General features: G+C 35.7%; 2 protein-coding genes across 3 annotated transcripts in view; one reads left to right on the forward strand and one right to left on the reverse strand.

The window, feature by feature from the left end:
• LOC126738589 (uncharacterized) overlaps nucleotides 1-6,229 on the forward strand; it is a 61,452-nt gene extending 55,223 nt beyond the window's left edge. For both annotated transcript variants that reach the window (XM_050443989.1, XM_050443988.1), the window contains 3 exons: nucleotides 2,213-2,310; nucleotides 2,625-3,345; nucleotides 4,776-6,229. In XM_050443989.1, the coding sequence (XP_050299946.1) occupies nucleotides 2,213-2,310; nucleotides 2,625-3,345; nucleotides 4,776-6,004 (2,048 nt within the window). In that variant the 3' untranslated portion in view covers nucleotides 6,005-6,229. The remainder of the gene's footprint in view (nucleotides 1-2,212; nucleotides 2,311-2,624; nucleotides 3,346-4,775) is intronic.
• LOC126738590 (N-alpha-acetyltransferase 15, NatA auxiliary subunit) overlaps nucleotides 1-17,188 on the reverse strand; it is a 265,256-nt gene that overhangs the window by 212,070 nt on the left and 35,998 nt on the right. The window contains exons 10-11 of the mRNA XM_050443990.1: nucleotides 11,129-11,287; nucleotides 10,839-11,052 (exon numbers count right to left, since the gene is read on the reverse strand). Coding sequence (XP_050299947.1) covers nucleotides 10,839-11,052; nucleotides 11,129-11,287 — 373 coding nt within the window. The remainder of the gene's footprint in view (nucleotides 1-10,838; nucleotides 11,053-11,128; nucleotides 11,288-17,188) is intronic.

Below are 17,188 nucleotides of genomic sequence, written 5' to 3' on the forward strand. Positions count from 1 at the left end.
TTAGTACAGCCCTGTTTACAAGCATTGATTTTGAGGGTTAAATTAGTGCAGGATTATCTCTATGATCAAAATATCCGTTGAAGGAAGTTTATCAGTTTAGACGAAGAATTATAGGACATAACAAAAAAAAAAAAAATTTTTAAAGAGTGTTATTGTTGTTTAAAAATAATAAAAATAAACTAATATATTTTTTCAAGGCTTACACTTGTCCTTCTCTTCCTCTTTATTTTTGTGTACAAAAATAAAAACCTCCAATAAAACATCCAATAAAATGTCAAACTTGTCATTTTGGTACTTAGTATAGGTCCTAAGTGTTTACACCTAAAAAAAATAAATTTGATCTAGGCTGTTTGGGACGCATCAAATTCGGGTATCAAATTTTAGTGTGCTGCCATTTACACCGAAAAAATAGTCCTCATGACGTCATTTGATCCAAGTATTAAATATTTAGTACACGCGTTGTAAACGTAGCGATTGGTCCAAGTACTTATTTCTTTCTTAATCCTATCATAAGGTTCAGATTTAAATTTTATAGGCAAATTATTATAGACTTTTGGTCCAATGAAATAGACATGAGCTTGACAAGCAGTATGTTTGAGGTTCTGCAGGCAAACATTTTTTTGTACAGCAAATCATGTACCATGGTTGTGTATTATATTAACTTTGTAATAATTTGTTTTTAGCATTATTCTAATTATTGTTTTAAGATAAATTTGATTTATTGTTAATAATTTGCTGTCTTTAAAAACTAAGTTTGATGGGTATCTCTTTTTTTCAAATAACATTATCTTTATAATCCATTTTTGGGCTATCTCAAGCTTTTTTTAAATTGTAATTCCTGCGGCACCCCAAGCAACTAACCCATAACTTATAATTGACTCTACTAGTGAAAAATAGACCATCTTTAAGGTTTTTAAGTCCAGGTTATTTTTCAACTCATAAAACTTGTAGATGAGTTATCTGATCCTAGCAGTTACATACCCTACCTGCTTCTTCCAGTTTTCATCTAAAAAAATTCCAAGATGTTTGGTTTTCTTTCAATACTTTTATCACAGGAACAAAGATTATTGACTGTTAAATTACAATTAGATTCATGGATTTTTAGGTACTGAAAATGTAGCAAATTTCTATTACTTAAGGAAAAAGTTAAGAATTTTGTCTTCTCTATTTTTAAAGAGAGCAAGCTATAGTCAAGCCATGTTTTAATTTGTTGTATAACTATATCTGCGTTGAACTTTGCAGTTTCCCATGATTGAAATTATTATGCCCGTGTCATCGGCAAAGCAGCAAACAAGCCCTTCTGCCTGAACTGACATTATTCCGTTTATATATATTATAAAGAGTAAGGAACACGTGTGGCACACCGTATTCCACCACCAGGTCGCTGCGTCTTTCCCCCCCAACAATTACTCTTGGTTTTCTTTTTGACAAATATGATTTTATCAAATCATTTGGAATTCCTCTTACTCCCATGTTTTCAAGCCTTTTTAGTAGAATATGCTGTGCCACGGTATCAAATGCCTTCTGAAGGTCCAGAAATATTATTGCTAATTATGCTATTTGGTGGAAATAGAAGACAATTGGAAGAACTAAATGAATGATTTAATTAAAGGTGGACGACTGCTGGCTGTGTTCGAAATTTGGGTTTGATTATTTAAGCTTTTCTGAACATGTTACATATTTGCCTAAAAAAAGCAAATGCAATTTTTAAAATGTTATACGCTCAAATGAATATATTATCCAATGAATTAAAAATTATGTTGACTGACAAATTTTGTTTTTCTTTAACTTTTGAGATGTTGTTTATAGCCCATGTTAACTAAAATCGAAGAGAGTCGCTTAAAAAGGGTGCAAAAATCCTGTCTTAGGTACATACATGGTATATGAAAATTTAGCTCCATTACTTATAAATTTAAGGATGCCAAATGGTTAATTATGGAGCAAAGGATAGTATTGCATAGTGGTTGTCTATTTCAATCAATAACTTTTTCAAAAAAATCAGTCTGCCTCAATTTATTATTTGTTTAATTAGTTTGTCAATTGCCAATCTCTCTTCAATATAACGCTTCTATTGCATGGATATTTCAGCACCAAAGACCTGAACAACTAAACAATTAAAAGAAATACATTTTTAGAAATTACAGCTACAAGATTAAAGCTCCTTTAAGATAATTGTTCTGCTGGAAAAAAATTAATTTTTTTATATTTAAAGTGAACGAAACACACGCGGACATACTGGACGAGGACGACCCGTCGATCTACTATCCGCCGCCCTACAGTTTCTACTACCCCAAGGATAACTCTAGCGCGGTAAGTCTCGACTTACTAGCCCTGCGATGACGTTATTAACCAACTATTTTAATCGACTTCCTCTTTCTTCTCTTTTATAGGTTCCAAGCGAATGTCTCGAAAGGCACACATTAACCAATACCCTAATGCTCAACTTACACACTAACCTTTTCACATTAACCACTTCTATCTAGCTAGCTCTAGTTTCTCTATAGACCTTATTTTCCTATGCTTGTAAGTATTTATTTAGAACAAGATGATTTACAGGGAGTCCCAATTTTGGGACATTCTGTATAGCAAGATACCAAAAACACTGACTCGAAAATAATTTGCAGGTACCACCAGGCCCGTTGGTACCGGGCATAATCTTGCCACCGCCCCCAAAATTCTTCGGGCCACTCGAAGACACTACCACCACCACCACAATAAGATACCATCCAAAAACACGACCCACTTACACCACAAAACACACCACAACAGAACCAACCATCAGCAACGAGATCAGCACTTCTAAGCCGTATAAAACGGTACCCACCAGGGTCACCGTGGTGAAGAACTACAGCAAAGTGACCACCAGAGTCCACAGACCGCGCAAACGACCAGTGCAAACCACCAAGCTGGTGAAAACAACCACGGGAAAACCAAAATTGATCACCATACTGCCGGTGCACGTGAATAAACTAAATCGCACCTATTTGCCAGCGAATAGCGTCAAAAGGAAGCCACCGGTGACGATTTTGAAGCCGGTGAAGCCAGAAACAGCCACTCCCAAGACTTACGGACATCCCAATGAACTGGCTGACCGACCGTATATTAGCGGTGAGGCTGGACAGTACAAGTTGAGACCTAAAGAAGTGGCTAGTTGGGCCCCACAGAGGGAAAACTATGGGAGGTTAAGACCTGGACCAGAACAACGGCCTGTAGTATATGAAAGGGAGAAGAATAGGTATGAGGGAAGTGTGGTTAGTACTACGCAGGTGCCCCTCAAGTACTATACGACGGCCAATCAGGTGGAAGTGAACTCGGTTACGCCGCTGCCAGAGAAGTATTCCATAGGTAAGGAGCAGATGATGTGTAACGTGTTATTGTTAATGTTTACAGGAAATTCTTATGATATTTGTAAGTTGTTGACTAAGAGGTATTCCAAGGAGTAATCAAGATACGACAGTTCTTGAGAATATGCCTGGATTGGATTATGTGCTGCGGTTTGATAAACAAGTTGACTACATATCAGCCAGGCTTACGAAACATATCTTGCTTTCACGTGGCCTGGTTAAGGCTCAAAGATTATTTTGTGACCTGTATTATAAGCATAAATTAGTCCAAATCAAATGAAAAATGTGGAATTTATGATGCGTAATGTGTACACATGTGATTTAGCAGTTTTTGACAAAGTTTTAATTGAAATCGCGTTTACTTTCAAACCTTTTCTCTTATGTTGCGTGGAACCTTCACAAAGTTGCATCTAGCAATAGTCCCTCATCATGCCTTGATCACAAAAATCCTCATAACGCTTTAATTAAGTCCCTCGCCTCGTTCATGACTTACAGCACCTACATTCGGAAAAAAAATCCAAATGAATGTGAAGTAGATGCATTTTCAAACAAGAAGATTAATATATTTTCATTGTATGTACATTTTTCAATACTAACCGATAGCGTTAAACTTTTTCATCGTTGTATGAGCCAATTGACGGTCGTTGTTGCTCCTGTTATTGCCTCAGAATCCTCAAACAACTTTGTGGAAAAGCTCCCCAAGCTTTAGCTTCGTTGAAATTCTGTGTCCGTGAATAATTTGTTAATCTGTAAACCATCTTTGATTTTGTCTATTCACAATTTTGACAACTTGCTTTTCGAGTATTTAGGAACTGCGTTTTTCGGATTTGTTATCAAAGCTTTTATAAAATGTTTCGTTAACCCAATCACGTTGAGTAAAATATTGCACATCTGCTCTACTGTCCCAAAGACACAAAAAACAATTGTATTTCGCTATATCGACCTTGCAGCCAGTCAGTATATCGACAGTTAAAGTCAGCATATAACAGCATATAAATCTTCCAGTTATAGGAACTGTCAATTGAAGTAGCTATTCCAATGTCTCGTACATTTCTTTGACATTTGTGGAGTGAGCAACAGGAATCGATTAACACTGTACTTGCTACCATCAATGAATAAAGACAAGCTGGATCTTTAAAACGATTATGTCGATGCTGACATCTCATGCCTCAACTTCTGAGCAAGTATTGATGACAATACGTCATTGTTCCTCTTCCTTATGATCATTTTTCTAATGGAAATGGCTCTGCATTTTCACTAAATGAGCAAACACCTTATTTAGGTTAGGGCTTAAACAGTATTCTTGTGTGAAACTAGCTCAATGGCCGCAATTCGATAGGGGCCATTGTTCAATCAAACAAATACTATGCCATAAGTTTTAAGTAATTAATATTTGGTAAAACAATAATTAAATGAATAAAAATTTTACAGGTATCAATGCAAACCAATACCAACAACAACCCGCCCAAAGACCCCAGCGACCGGCCAACTACTACTACTACGAAGAAACCGATCCTGCCTTAAACACCATCACAACCGAAAAGCCATTCGTCAAACCGAACTATTATCCCAACCAGTACTACATCCCTGTGAAACCCACCGTGGCTCCACCGAGAACCCCTTCGGTCAAACCCCAATACATTTACCTGACCGGACGACCCTACGTGACCGAACACTCGCACCCACCGAAACTGACATACGTACAGCCCCAAAAGCAACAAGGAACATTCAGCCTCCACATAGCTAAGCTACAAAACCAAATTAGTCAGCACTACAGTACACCCGTGCCAGAGCTATACCACCGACCCACTCCGAAACCGGTTTACCAATACAGTTTTCAAGCGCAAAACTACCATCAGAGACCTGTAGCATTTAAGCCCTCACCACTAATGGACGATAACGAGGACAGTTTCAAGCCGATTCCGCAGTACAGCGTTGAGGTACAGCCCGCCATAGAAATCGTTCCTACCGAGAGGCCCAGTTACCAACAGGTACAGCCCTTAAACGTCGAAGAACCCAGTTATTTCAGTACCGAGAGACCTCGGCAGCAGTACTTGCAAGAGATTCAACAGCCTCCCGCCCCTCGAAGACCTCCCGCGCCATCTTACGGGCATAACATCGAAGTGACGTCCTCTAGACCTATAGCGGAGTTTTCATTTGACGCCACCCCGAACCCGATACATCAGGGGTACTACACGAAACCCGACGAGGATTATTTCGATAAAAATACCAAACAGTATTTTACGATTTTCGGGAGGAAGTTGCCCAGTTCGACCACACCGATTCCGTCCGTTACTAGGGCGCCGTCGTACAATAGGCAACCCCCCAGACCGAAATATAGGCAACCGTCATTGCAGAGTGACATAAACGTGAATTATGCCAAACAGAGACCTCCGGTAAATCCGCTTAGTGAGCCAATAAGGGGACAGTACTACGAAGATGTATCAGCTAACCCGGAGATAGTAAAAGCGATTGAGATAACCCCTCCTCCGATTGACGGTAGAGGGAACAAGGAAAGATATATACATTATTCTTTGCCGGGGGACGAGGGGGCGCATTTTTACTTTTTAACGCCGCAAGGGGTGGATAGGAGACGCAGGGAGTATTTTATCGAGAGGAGACAAGTAGAAAAAAGTATCCAGGAGAAAAAGGATAGTTGATGTATCCGTTGTTTGTGATATAAGAATTGGTGGCTTTAGGTAGTAGAAATCGGTCTGTGATTGCTCCAGTGTGCTTAGAAGTATCCAATGAACTATTATTGTTTAATGATAAACTATGTAGTTAACTTATGGTGTAGTTTAAGAGATTCTTTATGTAAATAATTATGTGTTTTTTGCCAAACTGTCCCAGAGGTTTATAGGAATAAAATTTTATTAATACTTAAAGAGTTGATTTTAATTAGGAATATCGGAGCAATGTTTTTTTTTATGCTATAGAGGGCTACGTTAACATTTATCTAGATGGACAATTGGTTAAGTAGAACAGGTTTGGTTTCATGATAATAATGTTGATGCTAAACTTTCTTGTTATTTGAGGATTATATGAAAACTTATTGAGATGCTTAAATGGGGTTTTCACTCAAAGAAAATGATTTCCTTAAGGGAAAATTTCATGTACAAACCATTTTGTGGGTCTCATACTTTCTGAGTTAGGTCCAGATTTACCTTAAAACTGAGTGCTCACTAGTCCTAACTTTGCAATAATAATAATCTCTTTATTGGAAATCACATAGCACAAGTACAAACACTGTACGTGAAATGAAATGTCAACAAAAACATTCATTAGGATTAAATAAAACAGTCTCTTAAAGAATAGGGCTATAGCTTTACTAATTGCAGCCTTAAACCACCCAACTGATTTCTTTTTATTTGTCCTGGTAGAGACTTAAATAGCTTTATACATCCAAAATGTGGATATTTTTCTGTTAGTGAAAGTTTATGAAGTAGATACTTAACTTTTAATCTCCTTGTGTTATAATTATGCTCCGTTTTTTATTGAAAAAGATGTTTTTAAAGAAAAAAATTAAACATTCATATGTATATAAGGCATATAAGGTCATAATACCCAAATCTCTAAAGACTGACCTACAGCTTTGAAAAAAACCCTTTTTATAATTCTTATCAATCTCTTTTGAATAATAAAAACATTTTATAACGTGAAGTACAGGATTCTTAAGGATTTTTCATTCATGTATTTTCCAACTACTCTAATGCCATAACAAATAGAATTTAATTTTTTTATTAATTCAATAATAATTATTTTTTTATTAAGTCAAGGTGTTTGATTGATAACTATATTTGTATACATTGATAACCTAAAATCTAAAATCTTGGCATGTTCGCTTATATTTAAATCATTATTGCCAAACGCTATTTGCAAAAGCTTTTATATGTTACATTGTTTTGTTCGAAACATTATATTTGTTTTCTCTTTGTTTAAAATTAACATATTTGTATTAAACCAATATATGATCACGTCAGAGAATTCTTCTGTTTTAGCTAATAATTCTTTTAGTGATTTACCAGCAATAATAATATTAGTGTCATCAGCATATTTAACAACATTCTGGGTAGCTGAATTTATTAGATCAAGATCATTAATAAATATTATGAACAATACCGGTGCACGTGTGCTGCCTTGTGCAATTCCTTAATCCCTAAATAAATATTTAGAATAACTCATTTTCCCATCCCTGACACTTTTACTATTTGTTTTTCTGTTATTATTGTAGGACCTAAACCACACTCTTTTTTAAGGCACGGGCTAATTTGGGGATTCTTTTGAATCTTCCGTAAATATTCCATTTTTAAACGAGTTGTTAATGATAAAGCACAGGACCTTATTGATTTTAGGAGATTCTAGTTTAAGAATACTTGTAGGGTGATTTTGGACGTTTTTCCAGATAACTTTTAAGCTTTTTAAGTTATGTTTGTAATTCTTTCAGGATGTTATAGAGGGCTCTTTATACATTAATTCTATATAACAAGTAAACGAAGCAAAAATTTGCTTTCAGGTGAAAAACTGATTTAAGTAGAACAATTTTGCCTTAAGACTAATTTGAGCACCAAGTTTGTTTGTTGATTACTACTACTACGAGAGTTTTCACTAAAAGAAAAAATATCTGACGATAAATTTGATATACAGGGTGTTTCAGAACTATGGGATCAAACTTCTAGGGGTTGTTCAGTGCAACAGTAGAATCCATTTGAGTATAGGAACCCATGTCCGAAAATGTGTCACTACGCCACTACGGCCCTAAGACGCGTTTAAATTTAGAAAAAAATATTAATTACCTAAAAAGGAACTGATGCATTTATTTTTACCTTTTGTATATGATACCATCACAACAATTGTTCAAAATGTCTTCCTCCAACCTCACCTCAATACACTGATTTAAACGCCGCACATGATTTCGGCGGACTACACTAAAAATGTTATCGTCGTTTTGAATGATTTCAAATGCTGCTGTTATTCGTCCAATTAAGTCTAGCTCTGATTCTACTGGAATTTCGTAACTAAAGACTTTACATGTCCCCACAAGAAAAAATTGAGCGACGTTAAATCGGGTGACCTAGGAGGCCAAGAAACTGCTCCACCTCTGGCAATCCAACGGTGCCCAAACCGCTGAGCCAAATACTCGCGTACTTGTACAGCGAAGTGAGCCGGCGCTTCATCATGCTGAAACCACATTTGCTGTCTAACGTTTAGTGGAACATTTTCAAGGAGTTCTGGGAGAACTTCCTCCAAGAAACGCAGATAAATAGGTCCTGTTAACCGTTCCGGTAGAAGGTATGGCCCAATTAAATAATCATCAACAATGCCTGCCCATACGTTGACAGACCAACGATTCTGATGTTTTCTTGGAAAAATTGCATAAGGATTTTCTTCGTCTCAAACATGGCTATTCCTACTATTAAAAATATTGTCTCTTGTGAAAGAGGCTTCATCGGTCCACAAAACATATCGTAAAAAATTTGGTTGTGCAATGATGTGATCCAGAAGCCATCGGCTTAATCAGATAATCGGCTGCAGTCATACCTTGAACTTTCTGGAAGTGGTAAGGATGGAGTTGTTGCTCGTGTAGACCCGCCAGACAGACGCGTTACTCGTATTCATATTCTTAGCGACGTCACGGGTGCTATTTGGTGGTTCATCGGCAACTCGCTGAAGCACCTCTTCTTCAAATTCGACCGTGTTTACGGTTCGAGCAACACCAGTATCATGCATCTTGGTCTTAAACATGCCTGTCTCAGCGAGCCGCCGATGAACCGCAATAAACTTTTTGTATTCAGGATGCTGTCGTTCGGGATAACGTTCATGATACAACCGCGATGCTACTCGTGCATTGCAGTTTGTTGCTCCGTATGCCAAATGCATATCCGCCAATTCTTAATTGGTAAAGTTTTCCATTAGCAATAAATGTTTAAAAATTGTAAGCTATAAAATGTTTAAAAATGACATTGAGAATTGACATTGATAAGCGTTGATTTTAAACAATTGTTGTTATGGTATCATGTACAAAAGGTAAAAATAAATGCAGCAGATCCTATTTAGGTAATTAATGTTTTTTATAAATTTTAACGTGTCTTAGGGCCGTAGTGGCGTAGCGACGCATTTCCGGACATGGGTTCCTATACTCAAATGGATTCTTCTGTTGCACTGAACAACCCTCAGAAGTTTGATCCCATAGTTCTGGAACACCCTGTATATTAAAAAATATGAATGTTTTATTATTCAAAGTGTATTTTATTTTATGTGTTCGTATTTAAAATCAAAATTGACCCTAGAAAAATTAATATATATTTTTTTATATATATACAGTGCGATAAAAGGAACAAATTCATTTAAAATTCAGGTATTTTTTTTCTTCTTTTATTTTTTGGACAAATCGATTGGTACAGTCACTTGCGCGTTTTTTGAAATAAAATTTTTTTATACAGGGTGCCTTAAGTAGAAACTATGGCGTTAAAATTCATTCTTTTAAATAGAACCACCTTTTTGTATAGCAAACCATATGCCTAAAGTTCATATTTTGTCAAATATGACGTAACAGACTAGCTAAATATATGGAATTAAAACATACAAATTTATTCTAGATTTATTGCAACTAATATTTAATTTGTTGTCCATTTGATTCAATGCGTCCTTTGCAATAAGAATTTTGGTTAAAGGGTGTTTCAAGTAGAAACTATAATGCCAACATTAATTTTTTATGTGATGTCTTTCTAGAAAGTAAATAGACCTTATTATTTTCGAACAGTTATTGATGTAACTTTTCCTAACAGATGGATTGGACGAAGAGGACCGATTAAGTGGCCACCAAAGTTATCGGATATAACCTCATTAGATTTTTTTCTTATGGAGCTATTTGAGGTCCAAAGGTCCTCTTGTTGCTCTATCTTGCCGAATGAGTTAGTACCCCCACAAGTTCTTAAAACAACCCTCAATTTCACTATCATTTGCCCTATCATTTTTGTTAATATTCTTAATAGACATTTAATTTGAGTTCTGAAAATGATCTCATAGAGCTCAAAATCAGGACCAGACATAAAATTATGAGTATTTTAATAATTTTTTAACTCAATTTCAAGTCTTAGGAAACAGTGTAATGAAATTTTCCCGGCAATTGAAGTCAGTCATAAGAAATAGTTTAACTGTTGGAATAATTAACAACCACCGTCTGACCCGCGGATTTTTTTGATTATTTTTAGGGACAATATGCCACTGATCTCAATAACAGTTCGTTAGTTGTTGCATATTAATGTATAAGTACCAAAATGTCGTAAAAAACCTTATTAAAGAATCCTACAATTTTAATTTATAGTTCTAGGACCTTTTTTTGCAGTACGTAACTTGAAACTATGCTAAAACTTTGCAAACTCTTCATTTCAAACCTCGGGGGATCACATACTAATATTAAGATCCGACCGAACGTTTTCACACTGGCATTAAAAAAGGACTAATATTGAATTGATATCTATAGCTTGCACTTACCTGTATTTAACTCCTGTTCCGCATTCTCGTCCTTCAAAGGCGAATCGAACAAATGCAAGTAGACCTCGACGGCACATTTGGCAGCTTTAAAGTAAAACGGGTGACCTCGCAGCACGTCCTCTAACCTCAACAGTCCGACGTACGACCTCAGGGTCATTTTTCTCATGCAGTACGTGTGAAAGTCGAATTGGTCCTCGATTATTTCCGAGAAATGCTAAATAAAATGCACTACGTTGGTATCGCGAAAAAACGGGGAAATCAAGGAGAAAATAAGGAAATGTTGTAGTTACCCTATCAATTTCGTGGCATTTTTTAAGGGCCTCGCCGTATTTTCCTAAACGTTGATACGCCAGCGCACACTCGGTTTGAAACCACATGCACTGCATCTCGTTTAGGTTTTCCATCGCCGAGACGCCTTCGCGCGTGAACTTTGCACAGGTGTCCTCGGCCTAAAATTCGTTCGAATTAACGAAAAATCACCATTTTTAAAATAAAATTGAAATTAGTTTATAGTCTTAAGTTAACACAGTGTCCTACGATAGGGACTTTGCTAAGAAGCTACATATGTTGAACAATTGGCTGTAATTTATTCAGCCTGCTTTGTCACGGACGGATGTATCGACGGACGTTAAACGTTTATAATGTCGTCCAAAAAAATTCGTAAAATGTGTTACAAAAGTGCCAAAACAAATACAGTAAACTGCGTTAATTGTCAATCTATGTTGAAGAAAACATATTGTTTAAAAAAAAATATTAAAACAAATTTTTGACAAACAAGTGACTTGTTGTGGTGAATTGAAGGAAACCTTGGAGGACACCGTCATAAAAACAATGGCGGCTCCGAAATTGATATACTTGGCAAAGAAATTGTTACTGATAAAGGACAAAACAAAATAATACTAAATAAGTGTACCATTATTTAGGTTAAAGAAGGTATTATTATATAGCTCTGGAAAACTATGTGCTTCTAAATATAAAATTTTTCTGCTAAAAATTCTGTAGAACAGACAAACTTCTTGAAAACTGTCACCATTCCAACAGGTTCAAAACTGATTTCTCTCGATGTAAAAAACCTTTTTCCCCGCATCTCACCAGATGATTGTATTACTCTAGTTAGAGACCTTTTACTTAAGTCTTCCTTGAGTCGTATTATTATAGATGATCTAATGAACCTATTTAAACTGGTCCTTGATCAGAACTTCTTTCTTTTCAACAACGCATTTGATAAGCAAATCACCGGTTTAGCTATGGAGTAGAGCCTCGCTCCTCTCCTAAGTGAAATTTTCATGGATCATTTGGAGAAACAGATCATAAATAGTGGAAGGTTTCTGACTGTATATAGGAGATACGTGGATGACATTATTGTGGTGGGGAATGGTAGTGATGTCGAAATGGCAGAGTTTTTTGGGTTTATTAATTCTCTTCACCCCAATGTTTCCTTTACCACAGAAAAAGAGGTAGATGGTAAACTGCCGTTTCTGGATGTCCTCAGTACCAAGAAAAACAGCAAATTAGAGTTTGAAATCTAGCGCAAACCAACCAAGACGGATAACGTTATTCAGTTTTCGTCAAATTCTCCACAGTCTTATAAATTTGCCTGGTTTAAGTCCCTACTCTACAGTTCCCTACCCTACAATTGACTTATAGTCTAATACATGCTAAGAACACTCCAGTATATCGGTCCATATCTTTTTATAGTAAAGGCTTTTAATTTAACTTTAGCCTTTAAAACAGTTAATAATTTAAAAGGACAATTAATTAAGGTTTTAGACAGATCTGACTTCTTCTCTAAATCGAGGGTGTACGCTTTAAAGTGTGACGACTGTAACGCAGCGTATATTGGACAATCAGGCCAAAAAATATCCACTAGAATTAAAGAACATACGGGTTTTGTGGATAAATACAGAAACACGGATGCTGCAGAAACTAAATCAGCGTTCGCTAACCATCTGCTAGCAATATCCCACAGTTTCACTGCACCTGATGGAGCTGACATCCTCTATAGATGCTCTAAAGAGAAGAAGTTAGACCTGTTAAAAAAACTCCAAATAACTAGAGCCAAGAAAAGTCCTATTCTTGAGTATGTTAATAACGTCTTTACATTTGAGCCAAATTTAATTTTTAATAACATTTCCTAGATAATTTTTCTTTATGTATGTTATCTGCTTAAGTTATAAGTTACCATTTTAAATATACAATGTAATTTTTTAATGTAATATAGCGGTCTACGGTTCAAAACCCAACAAGACCACAAGCTTTTTATTTTTGTTTTAATTTGCGTATATAAGTTTTACAGTATGTGTGTAGGTCCTAAGGTAGTTTTAGTTTATTTAGAAGTCGTTGTATATTACATCCCTTTTAATTGTTTTTAGGCCTGATGATACCCTGCTTATACAGGGCGAAACACGTGTAGCCAATAAAATTTGATTATGAGACCGTGACTTTGTTTTTGTTTGTTTGTTTATATATATGCTTTTAAGTCAAAAAATGCAACACAACATTGTTAATAAAGACGTTATTAATAATTTTAACAACTATTCTAACATTACAGTTCGACCAAAATGTGTAACGCACCAAACAGTAGCGTTTATTTTTTAGAGTAAATTAATAGAGGGACGGTAAGTTTATCAGAAAAGAGTTATTACGAAAATACGCACCTCCAATCTTGTAAATAAATTGATGATCTTTTTCAGGACAAATTGTTTAGAATAATTTATTCAAAGCTTCTCAATATGTATATGATCTGTATATATCGCTCACCAAATTCAGATGTCTTTATTGTTTTTAAGTAAGCTAGAGTTATTGTCTAAGCTTCCCATAAGGTGTAATAAGGGTAAAACTAAAGAACCATCTGAACAGGTGGGTTTGTTACAGGATTAATTACGCTTTAGACGGGATCTGGAGAATCTTAACTTTTATTCATTTGGTTAAAATATTTAAAAATGACCTTGTTACAAATTTTTGTTTCAAAACTTTATAAGTACGAGGCTGCTGACTGAGACACCCACCATAATTACAATTGGGTTAATACTGAAACTATAAAATCTAGTTCCTATTTAAAATAACTTCATAAACTAAAGTAGTAGTATTCTTAAATAAATGTCTTTTACAAAGTTAAAGCGAAAGAGCACAAAAAATTAGGAATAACAACAAAATAAATATTACCAAAATCGGTAAAAAGCTTCGGTAAAAAAGTAGTTTCTGAGGTCACTAACAAAAAGAAAAATACGAATAATAATTTAGAAATTAATATTAATGGCTGCAGGGAGGAAAGTCCTGAGAAACTGACCAATTATTTTAATAATTTTTTCCAGCAAGTACCCTTAAACGTAGTAAAAAACATTAAAAATAATCTCGAATATGAGCTTGATATAGCCAGAAATCCAAACAGCTTTTTTCTAAATCCAACGACGGAAAATGAAATTAAACATATATTAACAAAAAATGAAAAAAATATCTTATTTTGATGACATTTCTGGGTTTCTCCTTAAGTATATCGTAAACCCAATAGCGCAAGTTTTAACACACAGTAGTGCAGTAGGTAGGGAATTGCCATGCTAGTTTAGATTTAAAAAGAAGTTTTAAATTATGAAGACTATTCAGCATTTTAGTAGAAAAAAAATAATAATAATATCAATGCTGGGATCTTTTGTGATCTCAGCAGGGAGCTTAACTGCGTGGTTGTCTTACTACCAAAAAAGAAGGAGGTATATGGTGTCAGGAATTTTGCATTGAATTGACAATCAAATATTTATACAACCGGAAATAATATATCAGTCTTTCATATGCTGGTGATACAGGATCTGCTACTTTTTGACTCTACTCTACTTTAGACATTTTGACTATTATAATAGGTGTCCCACAAGGCTCCTTATTTCTCCAAGTTTTTATTTATATCATCCACAAAAGATATCAAAGAAAAAATTGATCCAGACTGCTTGGTTGCACTTTTTGCAGATGATTCAACATTTATGGTGTTAACAAAAAATTGTGAGATTAAGGAGTTGTGCAACAGTGGTTTTCATTAGCTGTTACAGGTTATAGTTGGTTCAGTGATAATTCTTTGTATTTGAATACCTCAAAAACTATTTATTTAAGATTTCATGCTGCATAAAATATGAAAAATGTTGATGTTGTTCTTAACCCATTTACGCCTACCGTCCTTTTAAAAGGATTTCAAAAAGAAACCTGTATTTTTCTGATTCAGCTGACGGTTTGAAGTGTCGCCAGTGTCACATTATATTTAGTTAACATCTTAAACAAGGTCAATCGCGATCGTTAGGATTTTGTTAATTTTTGGATCGATAGTGACGAATAAAACACGCTGTGTTTCTACTGATTTTGCAATGAGTGACTCAAGGTAAGATATGTTAAAACTCGTTTATTTTTTCGTTCTTGTTTTGATTGTTTTTAACAAATAACATAACATACTGACCTTTTTATATATTTGTGGTTATGTTTCACACTTCTTGATCAATCCAGGAGCGTTCAATTAAACGAGTCCTTTTAAAAGGACGGTACGATTATATACTACTATGTGGTTTTTTACAGGTATTGGAAAAAGCCACTAACCAGGGCAGAAATCTTAGAGGAATTGGAGAATGACTCTACGTCGGACATTCCTACAGGCATTACAATTTTTCCACCCGAAAATGCCAACGAAAACTGCGATACCGATAAAGATTCTGGGGCTGAAGACGATGTAGTACCAAATAATTTACCCGGAGTGCAACTGAGGACCCCGGCTGAAATTAAATTTGACGTAGAAGGTGAAGACGACTGGGACAGTGATGACGATCTACCACTGTCCACTTTTGTTGAAAGGCGACCTAAACACATAAAGACGTTTGACTATACTCTCAATAAAGATTTAGAGTCTACGTTTATGCAATGGCAATCAGTTCAAACTGCACAAAGCAATTGTTCCCCTGGAAATATTTTCAAGCTGTTCTTTGATGAGAACTTGGTGGGAGAAATTGTCAATTTTACCAATATTTATGCACAGCAAAAAAACCGCCCCGGTAACGTTTCTGCAGACGAGATGTACTGCTTCATAGGGGTTTTACTTGTCAGTGGATATACAACTGTTCCAAGGCGACATATGTATTGGCAAAATTGCGACGATACCCAGAATAAACTTATATTAGCCGATATTTCCAGAGATAGATTTCAATTCATAATGAGTAATCTTCATTGCAGTGATAATAATTCCCTTGATAAAAAAGACAAGTACTCTAAACTGCGTCCTCTTTTCAAGAGCCTAAATAAAAATTTTTTTGATTATGCCCTAGTTGAAGAGAATCACAGCCTTGATGAGGCCATGATACCGTATTTTGGGAGACATAGCGGTAAGCAATTTATTCGAGGCAAGCCTATAAGGTGGGGGTATAAATTTTGGTTAGGTTCCCTACGCCTTGGATACATTGTTTATTTTGATCCCTACCAAGGTGCGTCGACAACAATTCCGGACACATTGAACACCTGGGTTTGGGAGCGTCAGTTGTTCTCCAATATGCAGATGTTTTACAGAAAATGCCTTACCAGCCCTTTCACATATTTTTTGACAATTTTTTCACATCTTTGTCACTTCTAAAGGAGCTAAAATTGAGGAACATCAAGGCAACTGGTACTATACGTGAAAACCGGATCCCACAATCTCCATTTAGCAATGCGGCAGTTCTGAAGAAAAAGACACGAGGTACATTTGAATGGCGTGTTTGCCGATAATGAAATCGAATTATGCAAATGGAATGACAACAGCGTTGTTACTTTAGCCACCAATGCATGTTCAGTTTTGCCAGTAAATAAGGTCAAACGATTTTCACAGGCTGAAAAAAAGCATGTTTATATAGATCAGCCTCAATTGATCAAGGCATACAACGAAAATATGGGAGGTGTAGACCGTAGTGACCAAAACATAAGCCAATATAGAGTTTCAGTACGAGGTAAAAAGTGGTATTTTCCGTTATTTTCCCACTGTGAAGACATGGCCTCACAAAACTCGTGGCAACTCCATAGGAATAATGGTGGTACTCTTGACCAACTTCAGTTTAGAAGGGACCTAGGGACACAGCTGATCGAAACGTATAGGAAAAACAACTAAGAGAGGACCTTCCAAATTGCCAAAAACTGCATTCTAATTCTCACGTTACGATAGACTAGATCACTTAGTTACATATCACGAGAGTCAGCGGAAATGTGCTGTGTGCCACAAAAAAGCAAATTTTGTGTGCCAAAAATGTGAAGTTGGTCTTCACCCAAAAAACTGTTTTGTGGACTATCATACAAATTAAGTTTAAGTTTTAAGAATTTTGCTAAGCATTTTGTAAGATATATAAACATATTATTAA

This window comes from Anthonomus grandis, chromosome 7 (assembly GCF_022605725.1).
Source record: "Anthonomus grandis grandis chromosome 7, icAntGran1.3, whole genome shotgun sequence".
Classification (NCBI taxonomy): domain Eukaryota; kingdom Metazoa; phylum Arthropoda; class Insecta; order Coleoptera; family Curculionidae; genus Anthonomus; species Anthonomus grandis.